This window comes from Megalops cyprinoides, chromosome 25, assembly GCF_013368585.1.
Source record: "Megalops cyprinoides isolate fMegCyp1 chromosome 25, fMegCyp1.pri, whole genome shotgun sequence".
NCBI lineage: Eukaryota > Metazoa > Chordata > Actinopteri > Elopiformes > Megalopidae > Megalops > Megalops cyprinoides.
This window is the reverse complement of record NC_050607.1, coordinates 4,829,146-4,845,576: the sequence shown is the minus strand read 5'-3', so window position 1 is coordinate 4,845,576 and position 16,431 is coordinate 4,829,146. Positions and strand designations below refer to the sequence as shown.

The following is a 16,431-nucleotide window of genomic DNA, read 5'->3' as shown; positions in this document are numbered from 1 at the left end:
TATGACCTGAACTCAAGTACTCTGCAGTAGCAGGGAAGTATTTTCATTCAACATCATAAAATGACACGACAAAGCCTTCAAACTGGACTGTGAAATGCAGACCTCCCATCCCTTGTCTTTTGTCTCTACAGCTGATTAGAACTGGCTGGAAACTTCCCTGTGCCACATGGACCCCTGCCCAAAGAAGGCGGACGAGCCCAGAGCAAAACCCTGAGGCTCTGTCGCGGCTGTCCCCAACAAAACAAATGGACTCTTCAGGGCCCATTTAATTTCTCAAGGCTAAAATGACCCCAGAGCACATTAAGTCAATACCTCCTATACCCTCAGTGAAGCCTTCAGTGTGGGACGGAAGGCACTTCACAGGGGGTCGAAAGGCACCTGCTCATTACCTGCACGCCGTTACGACATACCCAAAACGAGCAGCCCCCCCCCCAAGTTTTGCAGATGCCAAATGAGGCTATAAAGATTCCCTCCTTTCCTTTCAATCTCCTGCCAATGCGCTAATGAATGTGGGAGCGGGCTGATATTAAACAGAGCCATGCGCTTCTTCTCAGACTGACAGTCAAAACTAATGAAGCCCATAATTCAAACGGGGGGAAAATATCGTGCAGCTGAGGTGTCGAGCTGTGATGGAACCCGGGGAAACAGCGCTGTTGGACGAGCTTGTTACATACCCACACAGTTGCCCACCCAGGGGCAGTGGTGGTCGAACTTGGCGATGCAGCGGTTGCACACGGCGCAGTGTTTGGACCTCACAGGCTTCCGTATCTGCGGGACAAAATTTCAGAACACAGCCGTTTTAAACTTCCTTCCCATTCCTAGCAATATGCACTCAGTTATGAAGCGGTGGGAGCAACATACTTGAAAAGTGAGAGCAAGGAAATGAGGTTACCTGAAATTAGGTTATTCTGAGCACTTTTAGTTTATTTAAAGAGGGAGGTATTACCGTTATCAACTGTTGCTCTAACTAAATTTAGGTACACACTGGGAGGGAATAACTATACCCGATGCTTTCCCTAGACTAGATCAAAGAGTAACAAATAAAACTATTTATAAAAACAGGGCATTTACCAAGCAGGTACTGCAGAATATACTGAGATCCAAGCTTCCCGTCTCCGCCAGCTCTACGATGGTCTGGAAATAGAAAGGGAAACAGCAGCTGTGAGGTAGATCTCTGCACCACAAATAGCCAGATCCTCTCACAGCAGCAACACTGCATGTCCCCGGGGCTCTGCGTGGGTGCATTTTTTCCTGCGCATTTCCACACGTAGCTGTAGAACAGTACCTGAGTATTTACAGCCATTCAACCTGCCAAGTCAAGTAACCAATAAAAGCGCTAAACTCTATAATTAAAATGATTGGAACAAACGGTAATTAGAATGCCTTGTTTTATGATCTTTTTACTTCTTGGTTGTTTTTTTTTTAGGGGGGGGGGGGGGGGGGATGGGGGGCGCTGCGTGAAGGTGGTCCGTTTTGAATTCCTCGATCTTGGCATCACGGCACGTTTTCACTGAGGTGGGATATCTGTGCGTTCCATCTCCTCAGCATTGCCACGGCGGCCGTCGTGCCGGCAGGGGCAAGCAGGCAAGGGCAGATCTGATGGAGTCTGGGTACTGAAGGGAGCTCTGAGCAGGCAAGGGATGAGGGCAGAGGGTTTCTGCACTGATAGCATTTTGGAGCACAGCGATGCACAGAGAGGTCTATCGGCTGTAAAGACTGCTGACCACATCACGGTTCAGTGTCTAACACTCATTAATGTGAACGACAGGGGAGCTGGTCACTGGAACCAGACGCCCGTTCCGCTCGCTCAGTACGCAGTAATGAGGGATTTTGGACCGTTGGATGTTCAGCATTTCTGGCCTTAGGCCAAAGGCCCTGTGCTGATCAGAGAGAGCCGTGGTGGTCAAGGCCCAAAGATCAGATGGGACAGAACAAAGAGCAGACATGGTTCACAGCACAAAGGGCTCCCAGAGCTCTCAGAAAAATTAAATAATAAAAAAAATCATTTCCCCCTACAATTATCATGGGTATCTAACTGGAGCTTGAAATTAATTTTATGTTTCCGAGAAGCAATTATTAAGTAAATTAATTATTGGAAACTGGTGAACCCCAGAGAGATTGTTTAGTGTGATTTATAAATGTTGGGTGCATCCAACCAAACACTTTCCCTGGGTTTTACTCTCTCATTGAAAAGCTAACAGGTGACCTCCAATGCAGGTAATAACCTTTTTCTTCTGCTCCTCTGAGGCCTTGATGATCCCGGGGTCAGACTTCCAGGACTTGCCGAAGTTGTAGAAGAGCGCCATGCTGTTGATTAGGAAGGGGATGTGGATGGATACAAAGGAGAGATGTGAGGGGAGTTAAGGAGTATGCTGCTCTGAGGAACGACAAATACCCCCCCCTCACTCCGAATACCCCTGGGGAAGACCTGCCACACACAACTAACATCAGAAGCGTAATTTGTGCACACACATGCCCATTATTCCTGGGGTCTCTGAAAACCGAGTCTGATTTTAACACGACCAACACGCACTTGTTAAAAAGGCAGAGCAGTGAGCATTTCAGACACCCCTACACCTGTGAGGGTGTCATACAGAGGCAGCAATGAGCAGTCAGTGATGACCACAGACCGCTGAGAATGTGTGTAATGCGACTAAAATGGTTCTGCTTGAAGGAACGATAAACAGCGTTAAATCTCAGTAAGTGGGAGAAGGGTCCAAGCTGACAGCCCTAATGCTTCTCACTGCGTCACTCCCCTCTTTGGCTTTAGATACTGCTGAAGCAGGCAATTCTGTCCCTGAAAGATGACATCAACACCGGGAGGATGGGCCCCAGCTGTGAGAGTGCTGGCCGACCACGTGTGCCCCCTATAACACCCCCTCCCCATCCCGACATTGCAACACCCCGCCACTCAACCCCACAGGTCAGACAGTTCAGCTGCTGCTGGCCCGCTGTAGTGTGACCTCACCGCTCCGACAGACACCCCTCGCCCACTCCGGCTTGTGCCAAAACCCGTCCTAGGCCCAGAGGATGACATCATATACACTCAGACTCCTTAGAGCCCCTGCCACAGACTGCAAGCTTTTACCAGCAACACCGCTGTGCCACAATAAGCAATTAACACATTATCACCAGAAAAGAGCCTGCCAAATAGATGCTAGTTATTAGCCGCCTGAGCAGACCACAGTTAAACGGTACCAAGGAGACATCCCTGCAACACAACGAGATGAGAGGCACATTTACTTGAAACTAACGCTAAGAACAGACGCTAAAAACCCCAGCCCCAGAAGGACAGTCTCATTCGCGGTAATTACCAGTTGTTTAAAAAAAAAACCTAAGCGGGAAACAAGGCCTTAGAGATCCACTACAAAGAGAGGGAAGACAGGAACTGTCTCTGCGTTCATGAGAAAAACACCCACCCGTCTGGATGGATAAAGCACTGCACTGCACTAAACCACTCATTATGAAGCTCTGACACTGTACAGTGTATAGGAGGAAATATATAGGGAGTTAAAATATGCTGATAAGATTATGGGATTCTGACACTGAGATGGAAATTCCTCAATTACTACCCTGACTAATGAGTCACTCCTTAGTGACCACATGGCAGTCAGATTGACCGACCCTTTTATACCGGCGTCAGGGAAAACCATTTGAAATAGGATGTTTACTTAAGGCCATGAAACACTTGATCCACCTTTCAGAATGACTTACAGCAGTGCGGTCAGTCGGCAGGCCGACTGAATAACCTTACATAAACCAGGAGCTCTGCTTAATGCTGCATTTTGAAAACCCGCGTGAACTTCTGAACTGTGGGCCAGTGATGCTATTTATTGTTCGGTTGCAGTATCTATCAGATTTGCTTCTCCAGCTGTGGAGCCAGGGAAAGAGCCTTTATGGTCACCAATTGGGGTTGCGAGGGCATCAATCCCTGTGACAATCACTGTGCTTTTCTGGGGCAACCCCCTCCCCCACCATCTTAACGGTAGCGCTCCATATGCTGAAATCACCATGCAAACTAAATAAGCTGCAGTGTATTTGTTATAATACTGGTGATGTGTCCCAGGAGAGGCAGCAAGAGCGGCCCCATGAGAGCGTCAATTCATCTTCCATGTCGTTAAGCTGTGGCAAATTACAGGCGAAGGCACCCCCCCCCCCCTCCCCCATCTTCATTTACAACCCAAACAGAGGGTCACAAACAGGATTTATGGAGGCCTGTGATTTACGAGGACTGCGATGCCTCAAAGATGCAGTTGCATAGCAGGGCCTGGCCACAGATGCAATGCGACTGCACCCTAGGCAATCTGTTTTATGAGCAGATATTCGGCTCATGCGTTCCTGCCACCCCCTGTACTTCCTCTGTCTATTACACTGGTAACAGGAGATTCTGGTGCTGTCTGAGGTGACATCTATGGATCTATGTTCTGTTATAGACCACACCACTGTGAGAATATAAACAGCCAGTAATTCTGAGCATACAATAGTTTTCAACTTGAAGAATGCGGTGCAGATGATCTGGTCAATATATAAAAAAAAATCTGTGCCTGTACTGCTAACCTGACCTCCCAGCTCTGAACCTCCTCCAAGCTGGTGGCGCCTACCCCGCAGAAATCCGACTGCCCTCCTCCAAGCCACTAATGAGAAGGGCCCTTCAGCAAAGGAATGTCCCTTGTTTAGAAAACAAAGAACAAAGGAGAGACAAAAAAAAACCAGTGCTTCACACTCGAACAGAAAAAAATCCATTTGGCTGCTTCTTTTTTTTTTTTTTAATTCCTGCTCAAAGCAGGAATGATATTTTAAAATGTTTGCAGTGCTAATATTCCCTTGCTGTGGAACAGGACAGTAAAGCTCTGCAGAACGCTTTAGGTTCTCTCAGTAAGAGCTCTCTCGCTGTAGTGAACCGCCAATAACAATGGCTAACGCTGCAAAAGCTCTCTGCTCGAAACGAGCTTCACGAGGAAAGCTATTTCTTCCTCTGGCTCTTCACCAGGAAGCCACAGGAACGGGACTGTTGCTGCAGGAGAAGAAAGGAATGCCAGGTTCCACCCAACACAGTTTATCCGATTTCGGTCACTTGCTGACTGAGGAGAACCTATAATTGTAACAAGCCCCAGGGCGACATCAAAGCCTCGCCCACAGTTGACCCCCCAACCCCCATGCAGACACAAAACCCTGTCAGATACGGACTTCCTCTGAGGGGATATTCCTTCAGAGAGGATGTGAGTGAGGTTCACCGAGCAGCCCCTGGACTGTTGCAGCTGTCATGGAGCCATTATACTTTATCCAAGGAATGATGTCACAGGACGCTCTAGCTATTAGCGCAGAGCAATCCCGTCCAGAGCTGCTTTGGAGGGAGCTGAATTTTACCCAGAGGGGCAGAGATCCTCACCGACCCTGCTGAAAAAGCAGAGGGGAGTTTTGAGAAGCACGGAGGAAAAATTTTCACACGCGTGGTGACGGGGCGTTCAGGCTGCAGGCCATGAGGGAAAACCTGAAATACAGGTCCATATCCCTGGCTCTGCATACAAACAGAGGAGGATCCTCGGACCGAGAGGTGTGAGTTTCACCCCGGCTGTTTACAGCAGGTTTGCTGTGAGCTGTTACAGACCTGCGCTTCCCAGGAGACTGCGCACACCTGATACAGACCAGAAAGCTACCGTGTCTTTTGTGTACATTTTGAAAGAGCAATGGGCACAGCTGCAAATACAATAGTATTCATGCCTCACATGATCTTTACCGCCCCACCCCACAGCCCATTCTATAGATGCACCTCCTCAACTGATCTTTATCATCCCACCCAACTGATTGCTCTACAGACACACCCCCTTAACCAATCTTTACTGCCCCACCCCACAGCTCATTCTATAGGTGCACATCCTCACCTGATCTTTATTGTTACACCTCAGAGATAGCTAGAGATAAACCTCTCATGTCCCGTCAGAACATTCGTCCTTCCCTGCTGGCCTCCTTTCCCAAATGATCTCCCAAACTGGTACTTAAGCGCCCCCCTCACCCACCCAAAGTGCAGAATACTTCACCGTGCTCAGCGCACCAGAGTGCTCTTCCCCGAACAGGGTTGCATCACAGGCCGGTGATGCCGGAAAGCCATGGAACTGACATGAACCGACGTGGCAGCAGTTCAGGCGAATCACATCCTGCTATTAAACCTGCCCCTCCCGCCCACTGGCCCAAATCACCGAGGCAGTTAATTCCGACACCCAGCAAAGAAACTGCGTCCCCCTGGCAGGCATCAAAGGCCCCAGATGAAAAACACTGTTTCCTAATGGCAACAGAATTTTCCATTACTAAACGGGAAGGAACGGGGGGGGGGGGGGGGGGTGTGTTTGGGGGGTGCATCTTCGAGAAATGGCCCAGAGAAATACACTGGGTCGAAGGGATGGCACATCATCTCACTCCGAGCAGCTGTGCATCCTCAATACAGTGCTCAACCAATCTAAACACGCAGTCATTTATAACACTCGGAGGCGACATTTACATTCGGTCATCTGGCAGACGCTCCTATCCAGAGCGACTGGAGAGAATGAGGACAAAGTGCAATGAACGAGGCTGAATGATAGATGATGCGTACAGGACATCTGAACATATATCAGCCCCTTGTGCAGAGGCTGTCTCCACCCAGGCCCACAGTGATGCCACCACTTAGTGCCATCTGAGATGTCATTCATTGGTGCAAAAAAAAAAAACACAAAAAACTGCACTTCTCAACAGTTGAATTAAAAGCTCTTTTTTTCCCCCTGGTAATTCTCGGTCGAATTACTCCAGACCCATAAGACCTTTGTCTTGAACACCGGGACATGGGGCTACGCCAGTTTCTCCCACCTCTGCCACACACAGGAGGCCTGCTCCTGAAATGGACTCTGCTTCCTTTGTCACGCCCTGATTTGTTTAGATGCCGAATCTCCCGTGGGCCCTTCCTAAATACGGCCATGCCTTTGTGGAGATGCGGGGCAGTGATATTCGGCTGGTGGCTGGGAGGTGAAATCAGATCTCTGCTGCAAGGGCCACAGCCTCAGTGGGGTAAACACTTAGAATGGAAGACAGGCTTTTTTATTCCTCCATTAAAGCGTTTCTGGACTGGGGTACAGAGATATTCACAGACAGTAACGGACATAAATCATGACCTTATCATGACAAGCAAGAGATTCTGCTTTTTCCTCTTTCTTGGCAAAAAAAATCTTATAAAAATCTTATTGCTGTAACTAAACTGCACCTCAAGCACTCACCAACATCATTGACAGTGGTGTATCCTGACTTTTAAAGCAATGTGATAATTCAGCATGAAATCGAAGTGTTTTCTGAAAGGGAAAACAACACAGCATTTGCAATGTAGAGGGTGGTTTTATATGCACTGGAAGTGTTAGAAGGCCAGATATTAACAAACACCAGAACCCATAGTTTCTGGACTGTGTCACAGAGCACAGCACCACAGCCTTTAAACTGGAAGGGGGTAACTGCTCTTTGATTTTTGTGACTGCTGCACTGCATGCTGGGTAATGGGCGGAGAACAGATGGAGAAGGGAGAGCCCATCTGCCTGCTCTGTGGGCTCTGGGAATTCAGGAAGCAGGACTAGGGAGTGACCTGACTGCCATTTCCACAACCAATCACAGAGGGAATTCCTCCCCTTACACCTCTGCGAGCCTCTTCCCCCGATTCACTAAGGACTCTTACACAGTCTAAGCCTGGTTCCTGATAAGGAAAGTGCTGACCGCTTAACACACAGACAGACTGGCTTGCGCAATCTGTCACAATATCTGGGTCTCAACTTGTTTCCCCACTGATTCTCAACTAGCAAAACTGCCAGAACCCTTGATTATTTCAGAGGTATTATTTCAGGCTCTATTTCTGAGATGTTTATCAGAGAAAGATGTCCAAGCCAATCCAAAGGATATCGTTCCAGAACCAGAAGAACCAGGTGATGTACATCCAGAACTTGGTGGCCAGGTATATGCCCAGGGGCAGGGCACTATGCATGGAGTGGTCAAAGAAGGCCCTGGGGCAGAGGAGAGAGAGATATCAGCCATTATCACACAGAGGAGAGAAACACAAGCCATGTCCTCCCAGGAGAGGGAAACGAACTTGCTTATCTCTCCAGTCATCAAAGTATAAACTCTCAGCCATGAAAATTCAGTCTGTCCTCCAAGGCTTCTCCTCAGTACTTTTTCTGATAGGTACTGGCCTTTTCTGAGAAACCTAATTTCTCTACTACGTGTGTTGTTGCTGTGCCAAGGTAACATATTCTGCTAAACTTATTTCCCATTATAACCTGCTCTGTGCAGAGGAGCAAATAGCAGGGGGTGTTTGCGTTCGGGACGTACTTTGAGAGAAACTGCACTGTGACCCACACCACTGCATACAGCAGACCCTTGATCAGCCAGGAGTCGATATCCAGATCAGCGATGAAGCCCACCAGCCAGATAACCAGGAAAGGGGTGCCGAGCATCACCTTCTGCCGGAACTCCTGAGGTGCGATGGGAGAGAGAGGGGGGAGGGAGAGAGGGGCAGACAGTCATGACCAATCACTTATTCCAACCAACACTACAAACGGAAAAATATTCTCTCTCTCTCTCTCTCTCTCTCTCTATATAGATTTTATATCTATCCATATACGTGACATTACTATACAAACTTTAACATATACAGTGATAATCTTCCTGTGATGCTCAGCATATTTCAATATATTTCCATTCTTGTACAGCCCCATGTGCGATGTATAGAGTCTTTCACACTAAACTTTTCAAAGCTGATCTTGTGAAGACCAGCATGTGCTGCAATGCTTGGACAGACACTGCGGCCCTGGCCAACGACAATCTCCGATTCAACTCAAGTCTAACACACCACGCTGCAGGAATGCAACTCCGGTTACTCCTGCAGCGCTCAGTCCCACCGAAGGGTTAAAGCAGGGTATCGGCTGAGGGAAAAGACGGGTCTGGATTAAACTCGCCTGCTTTGAGTGAACGTTACTTCCAGCGACTGCACGCGGGGGAAGTGAAAATTGAGTGTTTGCACCTCGTCACCTAGACCTGAAAGCAGCAATTTCCTTACAGCGGGCATTTTCAAGCAAATCAGCAAGTCCGCTGAGACAGAGAAATTGCAGCATCACAGCCAGTCTAATGACAGAGCAAGGCCACAGAGAGATCCTGCAGACAGGCCAAATCCTGCACATACAGTTTAAACGAATTAAGCTCTCTGTCTGATGTGGCCTTGCAACAGTGGACGGGTGAGTATGGATGCGTGCATGATATGGTCTCATGTGCATGACATGGGTGTGTGTTCCTGACGTGGTCGTGTCTGCGTGACATGGTCTAAAGGTACAGTACCTTGTCTGCCTTTAGCCTCTTCAGGTAGGAGGGGCTGTCGTAGCCCTTGGCCTGCCGCGCCTCCTGTAAGTGGTTGATCATCCACACATTCTTCCTCTGTTTGGCCAGATCTAACGGCGTCTCTCCCTGGTTAAAAACAACACAACTTCAGCACAGTTTTCACCACCTCACCCACATACTTGAAAGTGGTTAATATCGCAACTTCCTCGCCTTATTAAAAATCACAATTTGCTTAACCTCCTTAACTTCGTTGGCTCAGCAAAGGGAACATTAATAAGGCTGCTAATAAGAAACAAAGCCAGGAGAGAATGATTTGTTCCCAACCAAGATCCACTGCTGGGAGCGAATGCAGTCCTGTCTTTACCTGTGATTAAATGTCCTCAAACACAGGCTACAAGACAGAGCAATAACTTCACACAGTGTTTTTCACTTTGTTTTCCAAGATAAAGTTTTCACACTCTTCACTTTGAACAGCTGGAGGTATTAATTGTGTTCTAGCAAAGGTATTTTTTGTTCTATACTCAGACATGAAGAATGATCCTAATTATAATCCCATTTATCATTGCAAGAATCGCTTTGAGCTGAACAAGTCAAGATATGTGATGGATAACACCCTCGCGATCTCATTGGTTAGACTCAGCATCCCTGGGATCTCATTGGTTAGCCTCAGAGATGACTCAGGAAGGCTCTCTCTTGGTGAAGTCAGCAGGGGCTCTAACCTCCTCCAGTCCTGGTCTGTGCATCACTCACTTACTCACGGCGTGATTTATGACCTCATCCAATTAGTTTCCAGCCGGCGTACCTCAGATGAAGGGCTGTTTACGCGAAAATGCGTCGAGTTTCAACATTTTGGGATTGCAAGTGAGGCAAGTGTGTCTGGCAGCATCCCAGATGTCAGCTGGGAAACCTTATGTTGAGCAGGCTGCAAGAGCTCCTCACTTCAACACACTGAAGGTGGGGCGGGCGTCTGTCTGTGTCGTACAGTGAGGTCGAATCTACAGTGATGCAGCTTTCGCGTTCAGCATATGGGAACACCTTTGCGCATTTCCATCAGTGCTGAAATGTACCCTGGTTACACATTATACCGAGAAAAATGGTCAAGAGTTCACCATGTCCTGATGGTCAGTTAAGCATCACAAAAAACAACTCCAGAAGCATTTTTTTGATGTTGTAAACGATCCAGACCATTTAAATGACATTTCCAACGAGCACGTACGTGATCACATTCAAGCTCGTCCTGTTACAGTCGCTGGGTGAAAATGCCAAAACCCCTCATTCACGTGAATGCTGAAATCTCAAGCAATCGAGCCAAACAAACTGCAAAATAGTGTTCTAACACACGCCCTGATGAAAACTGGTGCATTACAATGCATTAGGTACATCCTACGGTACAGGAAACCTTAAGAATTAAGCAGTAAACCCATTCTTAACTTACTGTATGAGGGGGGAGATGGGCACACACAGGAGGTAGGGGAATGCTAACAACCCCTACAAAAAAACAAAAAAGGTCTCCATGGGAGCAGCTCTCACCTTAATGTTCTGGGCGTCCACGTTGGCGCCGGCGTCCAGCAGCAGGCTGATGACGGTGGTGTTGCCGGCCAGCACCGCCCAGTGCAGGGCCGTGTTCTTGTGGTACTTGTCGCCCAGGCTGACGGACACGTTGAAGGTCAGAAGCAGCCGGGTGGGGTCCACGCTGTGGGCGTGACAGAGCCGTTAACCGCCGAACACACGACACAAGCGCTCCAGGGGCGAAGCATCTGCGCTACTTGCAGCATTGTGATGTTACGTCACATCACGTTATTGTCATTTAGCAGACACTCCTATCCAGAGCGACTTCCATAGGTTGCTTTTATCCATTTATGCAGCTGGATACTTCCTGAGGCCATTGTGGGTTAAGTACTTTGCCCAAGGGTACAGCAGCAGCTTCCCAGCAGGGAATCAAACCAGCAACCTTTCGGTTACGAGCCCTGCCCCCTACCACTACACCATGCTTCTGCCCAGATATGGATACTGCGACTTAGTGACTGTGTGATATATGGTAGTGTGTGCACTTGACAACCCATTAGTTTCATCCCTTTAGACAACACATTACTTTTCAAGGCTGTCTAGTTTCAGATTAGCACAAGTTAACTTGTGGTAGTACTTGAACGGTGTTGTGCTCACACTCACTGGCCTGGGAGTGTCGTTAGCCTGGTCTGACACTGCTGCTTGTTTAACTCGGATGGATACACTTCTGTTCTCTTGTGGTGATAAGTGACATCATCACTGAGGGACTAACGCCGCAGCCTGGCAAGCATGTGAAGTTTGTTCTTAGTCTGCACCTAGGATGAGCGATGTTATAATTATGCAACCAAAGCAAACTACTTTAAACTGTTTTTAACCTAGAACGATGTATGCACAATGTATTTTCCTGTGTTCTCAGTGAGGTTCTCCTTTCATTTCACCATTCCTATATGATTCACACATTAATGATGCATCACTCAACTTTTCGATATGAAAATGCTATCAATATTATTCTACAGAATCTGGCTCCCAACAGAGGAGGAAGCTTCAAACAGAAGTCTCTCCTTTTAAAACTGACTGACAACCAAACAGGCTGCAAACAAGAGTTCAGTCAGCAAACGTTGTAAATACCTCCAACCCGCCATCCTTCCCAGTCAGCACAGATTTCAAACATCAAATCTATTTCTGAGCTTGAAAGCTTTGTACAACAGGCTCTGAAGAAGAACATCAGAGAGCGGATGAAGCTCTTACTTTTGCTCGTCTGTACAGATTCTCTGAGTAAGCATACAGGCTGGCAGGGAAATGCTTAATTCTTCACAGAGGTGCTGGAGATAAACTGATTTTTCTTTTCGATTTGAGACGTTGGTTTAACCAGGGGATGGCGCCTCATCTTTGGCAGGCAGACACGATATACTAACGTCCATAAAACAGGACTTGAAAGATGGACTACGCTTAGTAAATACACTTTCCCTTTCATTGTACAGTGTACATGGGAGGAGGATACCTAAATGGACCAGACAGGTTCATACCACTGCCACTCAGTGAGGCCATGGTTCTGGGAAATGTTCTCAGATCATGTAGACAAAGGTTCCCAGTAGGGAGTTGTGATGGCTCTCTACCATAACAACTGATCCAGGATCCGCTCAGACAGCCCCACCCACAACTATTCCGTGAAAATAGTCGCGGGTGAATTAATCCTGAATAAACTCAGCCTCAATTTCAATCCTAACCTCCCTGAGTGTGTGGGAAAAAAAAACTCCAGATCCAAGATCAGCGCTTAAAGGTAATGAATCTGCCTGCTCTCAGTGGGATCTCCTTTCCCTGAGCTCAGTGAGGCAGACAAGTCAACGTCTCCTGTGATTACAGTCACGCTCCCTTTAAACAGTGGGTCACACAGGTGACAGAGCAGTTAGCAGCTGGGTTACTCCGCCACATGGCCTCTCTGCCAGCACGCCGCTGCCGTGACATCACTTCCTCACGCGGTGCCCAGAAAGGTCCCCTCTCTAGGAGACCTCAATACAAGATCTCCGGACATCCGAGTCCCCCCAGTTAACTGTCACTTACAGGCAGCTTCCCGCTGAGTAACGTGGAAAGGAGGGCCAAAGGCCGTTAATCAGGTTATTCCAACGAGTTCCGGTTGCTAAGGAAGGCTCCTGAGATGGAGGGTTTGCAGCAGGAACAGAATTCATTATCTAAATCTGAAAGCTCTGTGATCACACACAGAGTATGTATGTATATACACACATTTGCTTCTACGCATGAGTATGCAAATATGTGTTTGTTTACAAAAATGCATGAATGTGTATACACAGATGTATATGAGCACTGTATGCTTGTTTAGTGGATCAGCGGTGATGTGAAGAGAATCTTCTTGATGGCTGCTCTCACTATTGAGATCAGAGTAGGTGGAACTCCTGGGTCTTTCACACAGACGTGGAGACGGACGGACGGGAGGAGACGAACACACCTGTGTGTTCTGTAGGCTGCCCACATTAGCGGAGTCATTCCGTTCTGGTCCATCATGTCCACATCCTATCAAGAGGGGAGAGAGAGAGAGAGACAGACAGAGACAGAGAGCAAGAGAGAGAGAGAGAGAAAGAGAGAGAGAGAGAGACAGCAGGGCTGAAATGACTGTCTGAGGGTAATGTATTCCTCTTTACCTTAGCAGACCTTACTCTCATTAGCACAAGGTCAGACTGATGCCACTAGCCACCTGAGGAGGATTCACACTGACTCCAGAAGAGCCAGAAACCAGCTCATCCACTTTCAGGCCAAAGCCTCGTAAAAGAAAAACAGCAGCAGCTTTGACTTTCTGAGAGACGCTTGGACAATTGAGCCGATTTACAGAGACCGGAGGGAGAAAATGCGGTGAGGTTTCCAAAGGCTGCACACAGCTGGATTTGTGTGCTGTGTCTCCCCCTAGTGGACACAACTGGAACATCTTCCCCATAAAACACCACAATGACTGAACAAAAAAGTACATTATCAATTCAGCAGTGCCTGCCAGCCCACTTCTGAGATGCACACTTAGAGCCCAAAGTGCTTTCAGTCAATTCATGTTCGTGTGGGGATTTCCAAAAGAGCTGCACACCATATTTAATAGGGATGCATACAAAATCCCAGCCATCACTTCAGCTCATCTGATAGCCATGGCTTCCTCTCCTACCACTAACAGCTGACATAGGATGCATCTTAAATCCCAAGTCAGTTCACCTCTGTGTCTCATCTGCTCCGATCCAAATTATCCCCGGGTTTATGAAACTGCTTTCAGTACAGGTGGTGGATGGAGCAGAGGGGCTGGTTTAACATCAGAATGACTGGCCCATAAATCCAGTTTAGTGCTAGGCCTGCAGTTTCCCCGGGCCCTGGTGTGTCCTAAATGAATCTTCCATGCCAGACAGTCTCGCTGATGCAGTGACACGCCAGTTAACCACGGACGAGATCCACCACGGCTTGACTCAAAATCTCTGTCCACCGTGAATAATATTCACTCCACTGGCCTTACACTCTTAGATGAAGTCTTTAATTTTACTTGGATTTTCACCGCCTCTGCCATAATCTCATTTCCAAGATGGCCTAAAGCATGTGACTAATCATTAATAATGAGAACCCTTTAAGCACTCATACATTACAATGTATATCACATTATCTAAATTCAATGTTCTCCGTTTGTTTTCCAGAAATGTCCGTTAATCGTAAAGAGGAGATAAGGTTTGTTTAAATATGCCTGATGTTTTAGCTTTGATAAACAGACACCGACATGACAGATACTCTGGCTTATTGGCTGGGCAGGAGACACAAATGTACAAAAGGAAAATTCAACTGTTTCCATTCACAGTAATTCCCATAATCTTGTAATGCTTCAGCTTCTTTCTGAAAGGTTTTGTTAATATCAGCTGTAAAAGAGATGAGGAATCATGACAAAGCACATTTATTCAGGAGGTAACACAGCACAGTATCTTTCAAACTAAAACATTTTAAAATGCCATTCTACCATATGTCCTGAGTTACTGATTGGTACCAGCGCAAATCTGTGAACCATCTTCCTATAAAAGAAAGAATAGGGCAGAACATATTAAACACAGGAAATGTGCCTGGTTGGACTTATAAAACATTTACCAGTTAGCCAAAGGCCTTTCCTGGGCAAAGAATTAATCATTTATAGTGACTGACCCGATATGCCCTTGTGGAACCATATTTCGGCAGCTGAGTTTTTCAGATCAAGTTGGGCGTTACAGAAGAGGTCAACTTACGGTTCTACTGCCAATGAAACAACAAAACCTGGGTTTTGATCTTTGATCATCATTTATACTGTACAAAAGGACATGGAAGGAAAGAAAATATTTGTACATACCAACCTTCAAAGCAAGCATAGGCGTCAATCATTTATCTAATCCAACAAACAAATATGAACAAAACCACATCTGGTCCCGCAGTTTTGTGGAAACACAAGCCTGTCTCCAGACCCTCGTCCGCGCAAGGAGGTACGTGCCTCTCGCAGTGTCCAACATCTGGTGTTCAAACTGCATGGAAAACAGTGACGTGGTTGTGGAGTCCTCCGACCTGAAGGTGGCGCTGGGACGTGGAATGGAACCTACCTGCCCCTTTGCAATGAAGTAGGCCACGATGGAGGTGTGGCCGAACTGCGCGGCCAGGTGGATGCAGCTGCAGCCCTCCCCGTCGATGAGGGCGGGGTCCGCCCCATATTTGAGCAGCTGGACGACCATCGAGAGGTGGCCTTGTCTGAGGGTAACCATGGACACATGCGCTTCAGTCATCAGTCACGCTATAGTTCATAGTATGATAACTACTGTGTTCAGCTGCTTCGTAGATATCCCTTACATTTTATACAGATAGATCTGTCTGGAAACAATCCACTTTTAGTAGCCTGCTCAAGGCATGAGGAAACTACATAACTGAGAGTAAGATGAAGAATTCAGTTTGCAATCATACTGTTATTTTCTTATTTCCTCTTATGTAACATGTTACTCAGTGTAGTTATTTTAAATGTATTACTAGAAAGCAGGAGACACCAAGGATACACAAATCTCTAAATACCTCTAGAAAAGACACTGAAAGTGCCTGGCTTTTAGTTCAGACTGCTGTACATAATTTGTTTAGGGCACACAGGAGCACAGCATGGACAGGCAAACAGTAGATGCCTGCGGAAACCTATCCAAAACAGGACAGCACTTCAGTGCGTAAGGTCCATTAGCCACTATCAGGCCTTTACAGTGCTTCATTCAGGAACTGTCCAGGGGCTTTTCTGAGTGGATTAAAATGTGTCCAGGAAACGATATCCAAACAGGCTGGACATGATACAGCGAACGTGGAAATCGGCGAGGATTACAACCTCCTCAAAGCACATCTTTGCAGGAAGACCAGTGCATGTGTACACCAAGCCGCTCTTTTTTTGTGAATGAGCGCAGAGGAGGAATTACTTTCTGTGAATCGGAGCATGTGCCAGCAGTGGGGGAGGAGGGCAGCTGGCCCCTCAGAGCTTCCATCCAGCAGGTTTTCATTCTATTTTGGAATTTAAGAACCAGATTTAAATACCAACTGACTTAACTGCGTCTGATGGAACACTCG

The 16,431-nt window shown here is 47.2% G+C and overlaps 1 protein-coding gene across 1 annotated transcript in view; it reads right to left on the bottom strand.

The window, feature by feature from the left end:
* Positions 1-16,431, bottom strand: part of LOC118771895 (palmitoyltransferase ZDHHC17) — a 31,927-nt gene that overhangs the window by 3,739 nt on the left and 11,757 nt on the right. The window contains exons 5-13 of the mRNA XM_036520040.1: positions 15,441-15,585; positions 13,310-13,374; positions 10,870-11,032; positions 9,340-9,465; positions 8,338-8,480; positions 7,912-8,012; positions 2,226-2,350; positions 1,072-1,134; positions 675-768 (exon numbers count right to left, since the gene is read on the bottom strand). Coding sequence (XP_036375933.1) covers positions 675-768; positions 1,072-1,134; positions 2,226-2,350; positions 7,912-8,012; positions 8,338-8,480; positions 9,340-9,465; positions 10,870-11,032; positions 13,310-13,374; positions 15,441-15,585 — 1,025 coding nt within the window. The remainder of the gene's footprint in view (positions 1-674; positions 769-1,071; positions 1,135-2,225; positions 2,351-7,911; positions 8,013-8,337; positions 8,481-9,339; positions 9,466-10,869; positions 11,033-13,309; positions 13,375-15,440; positions 15,586-16,431) is intronic.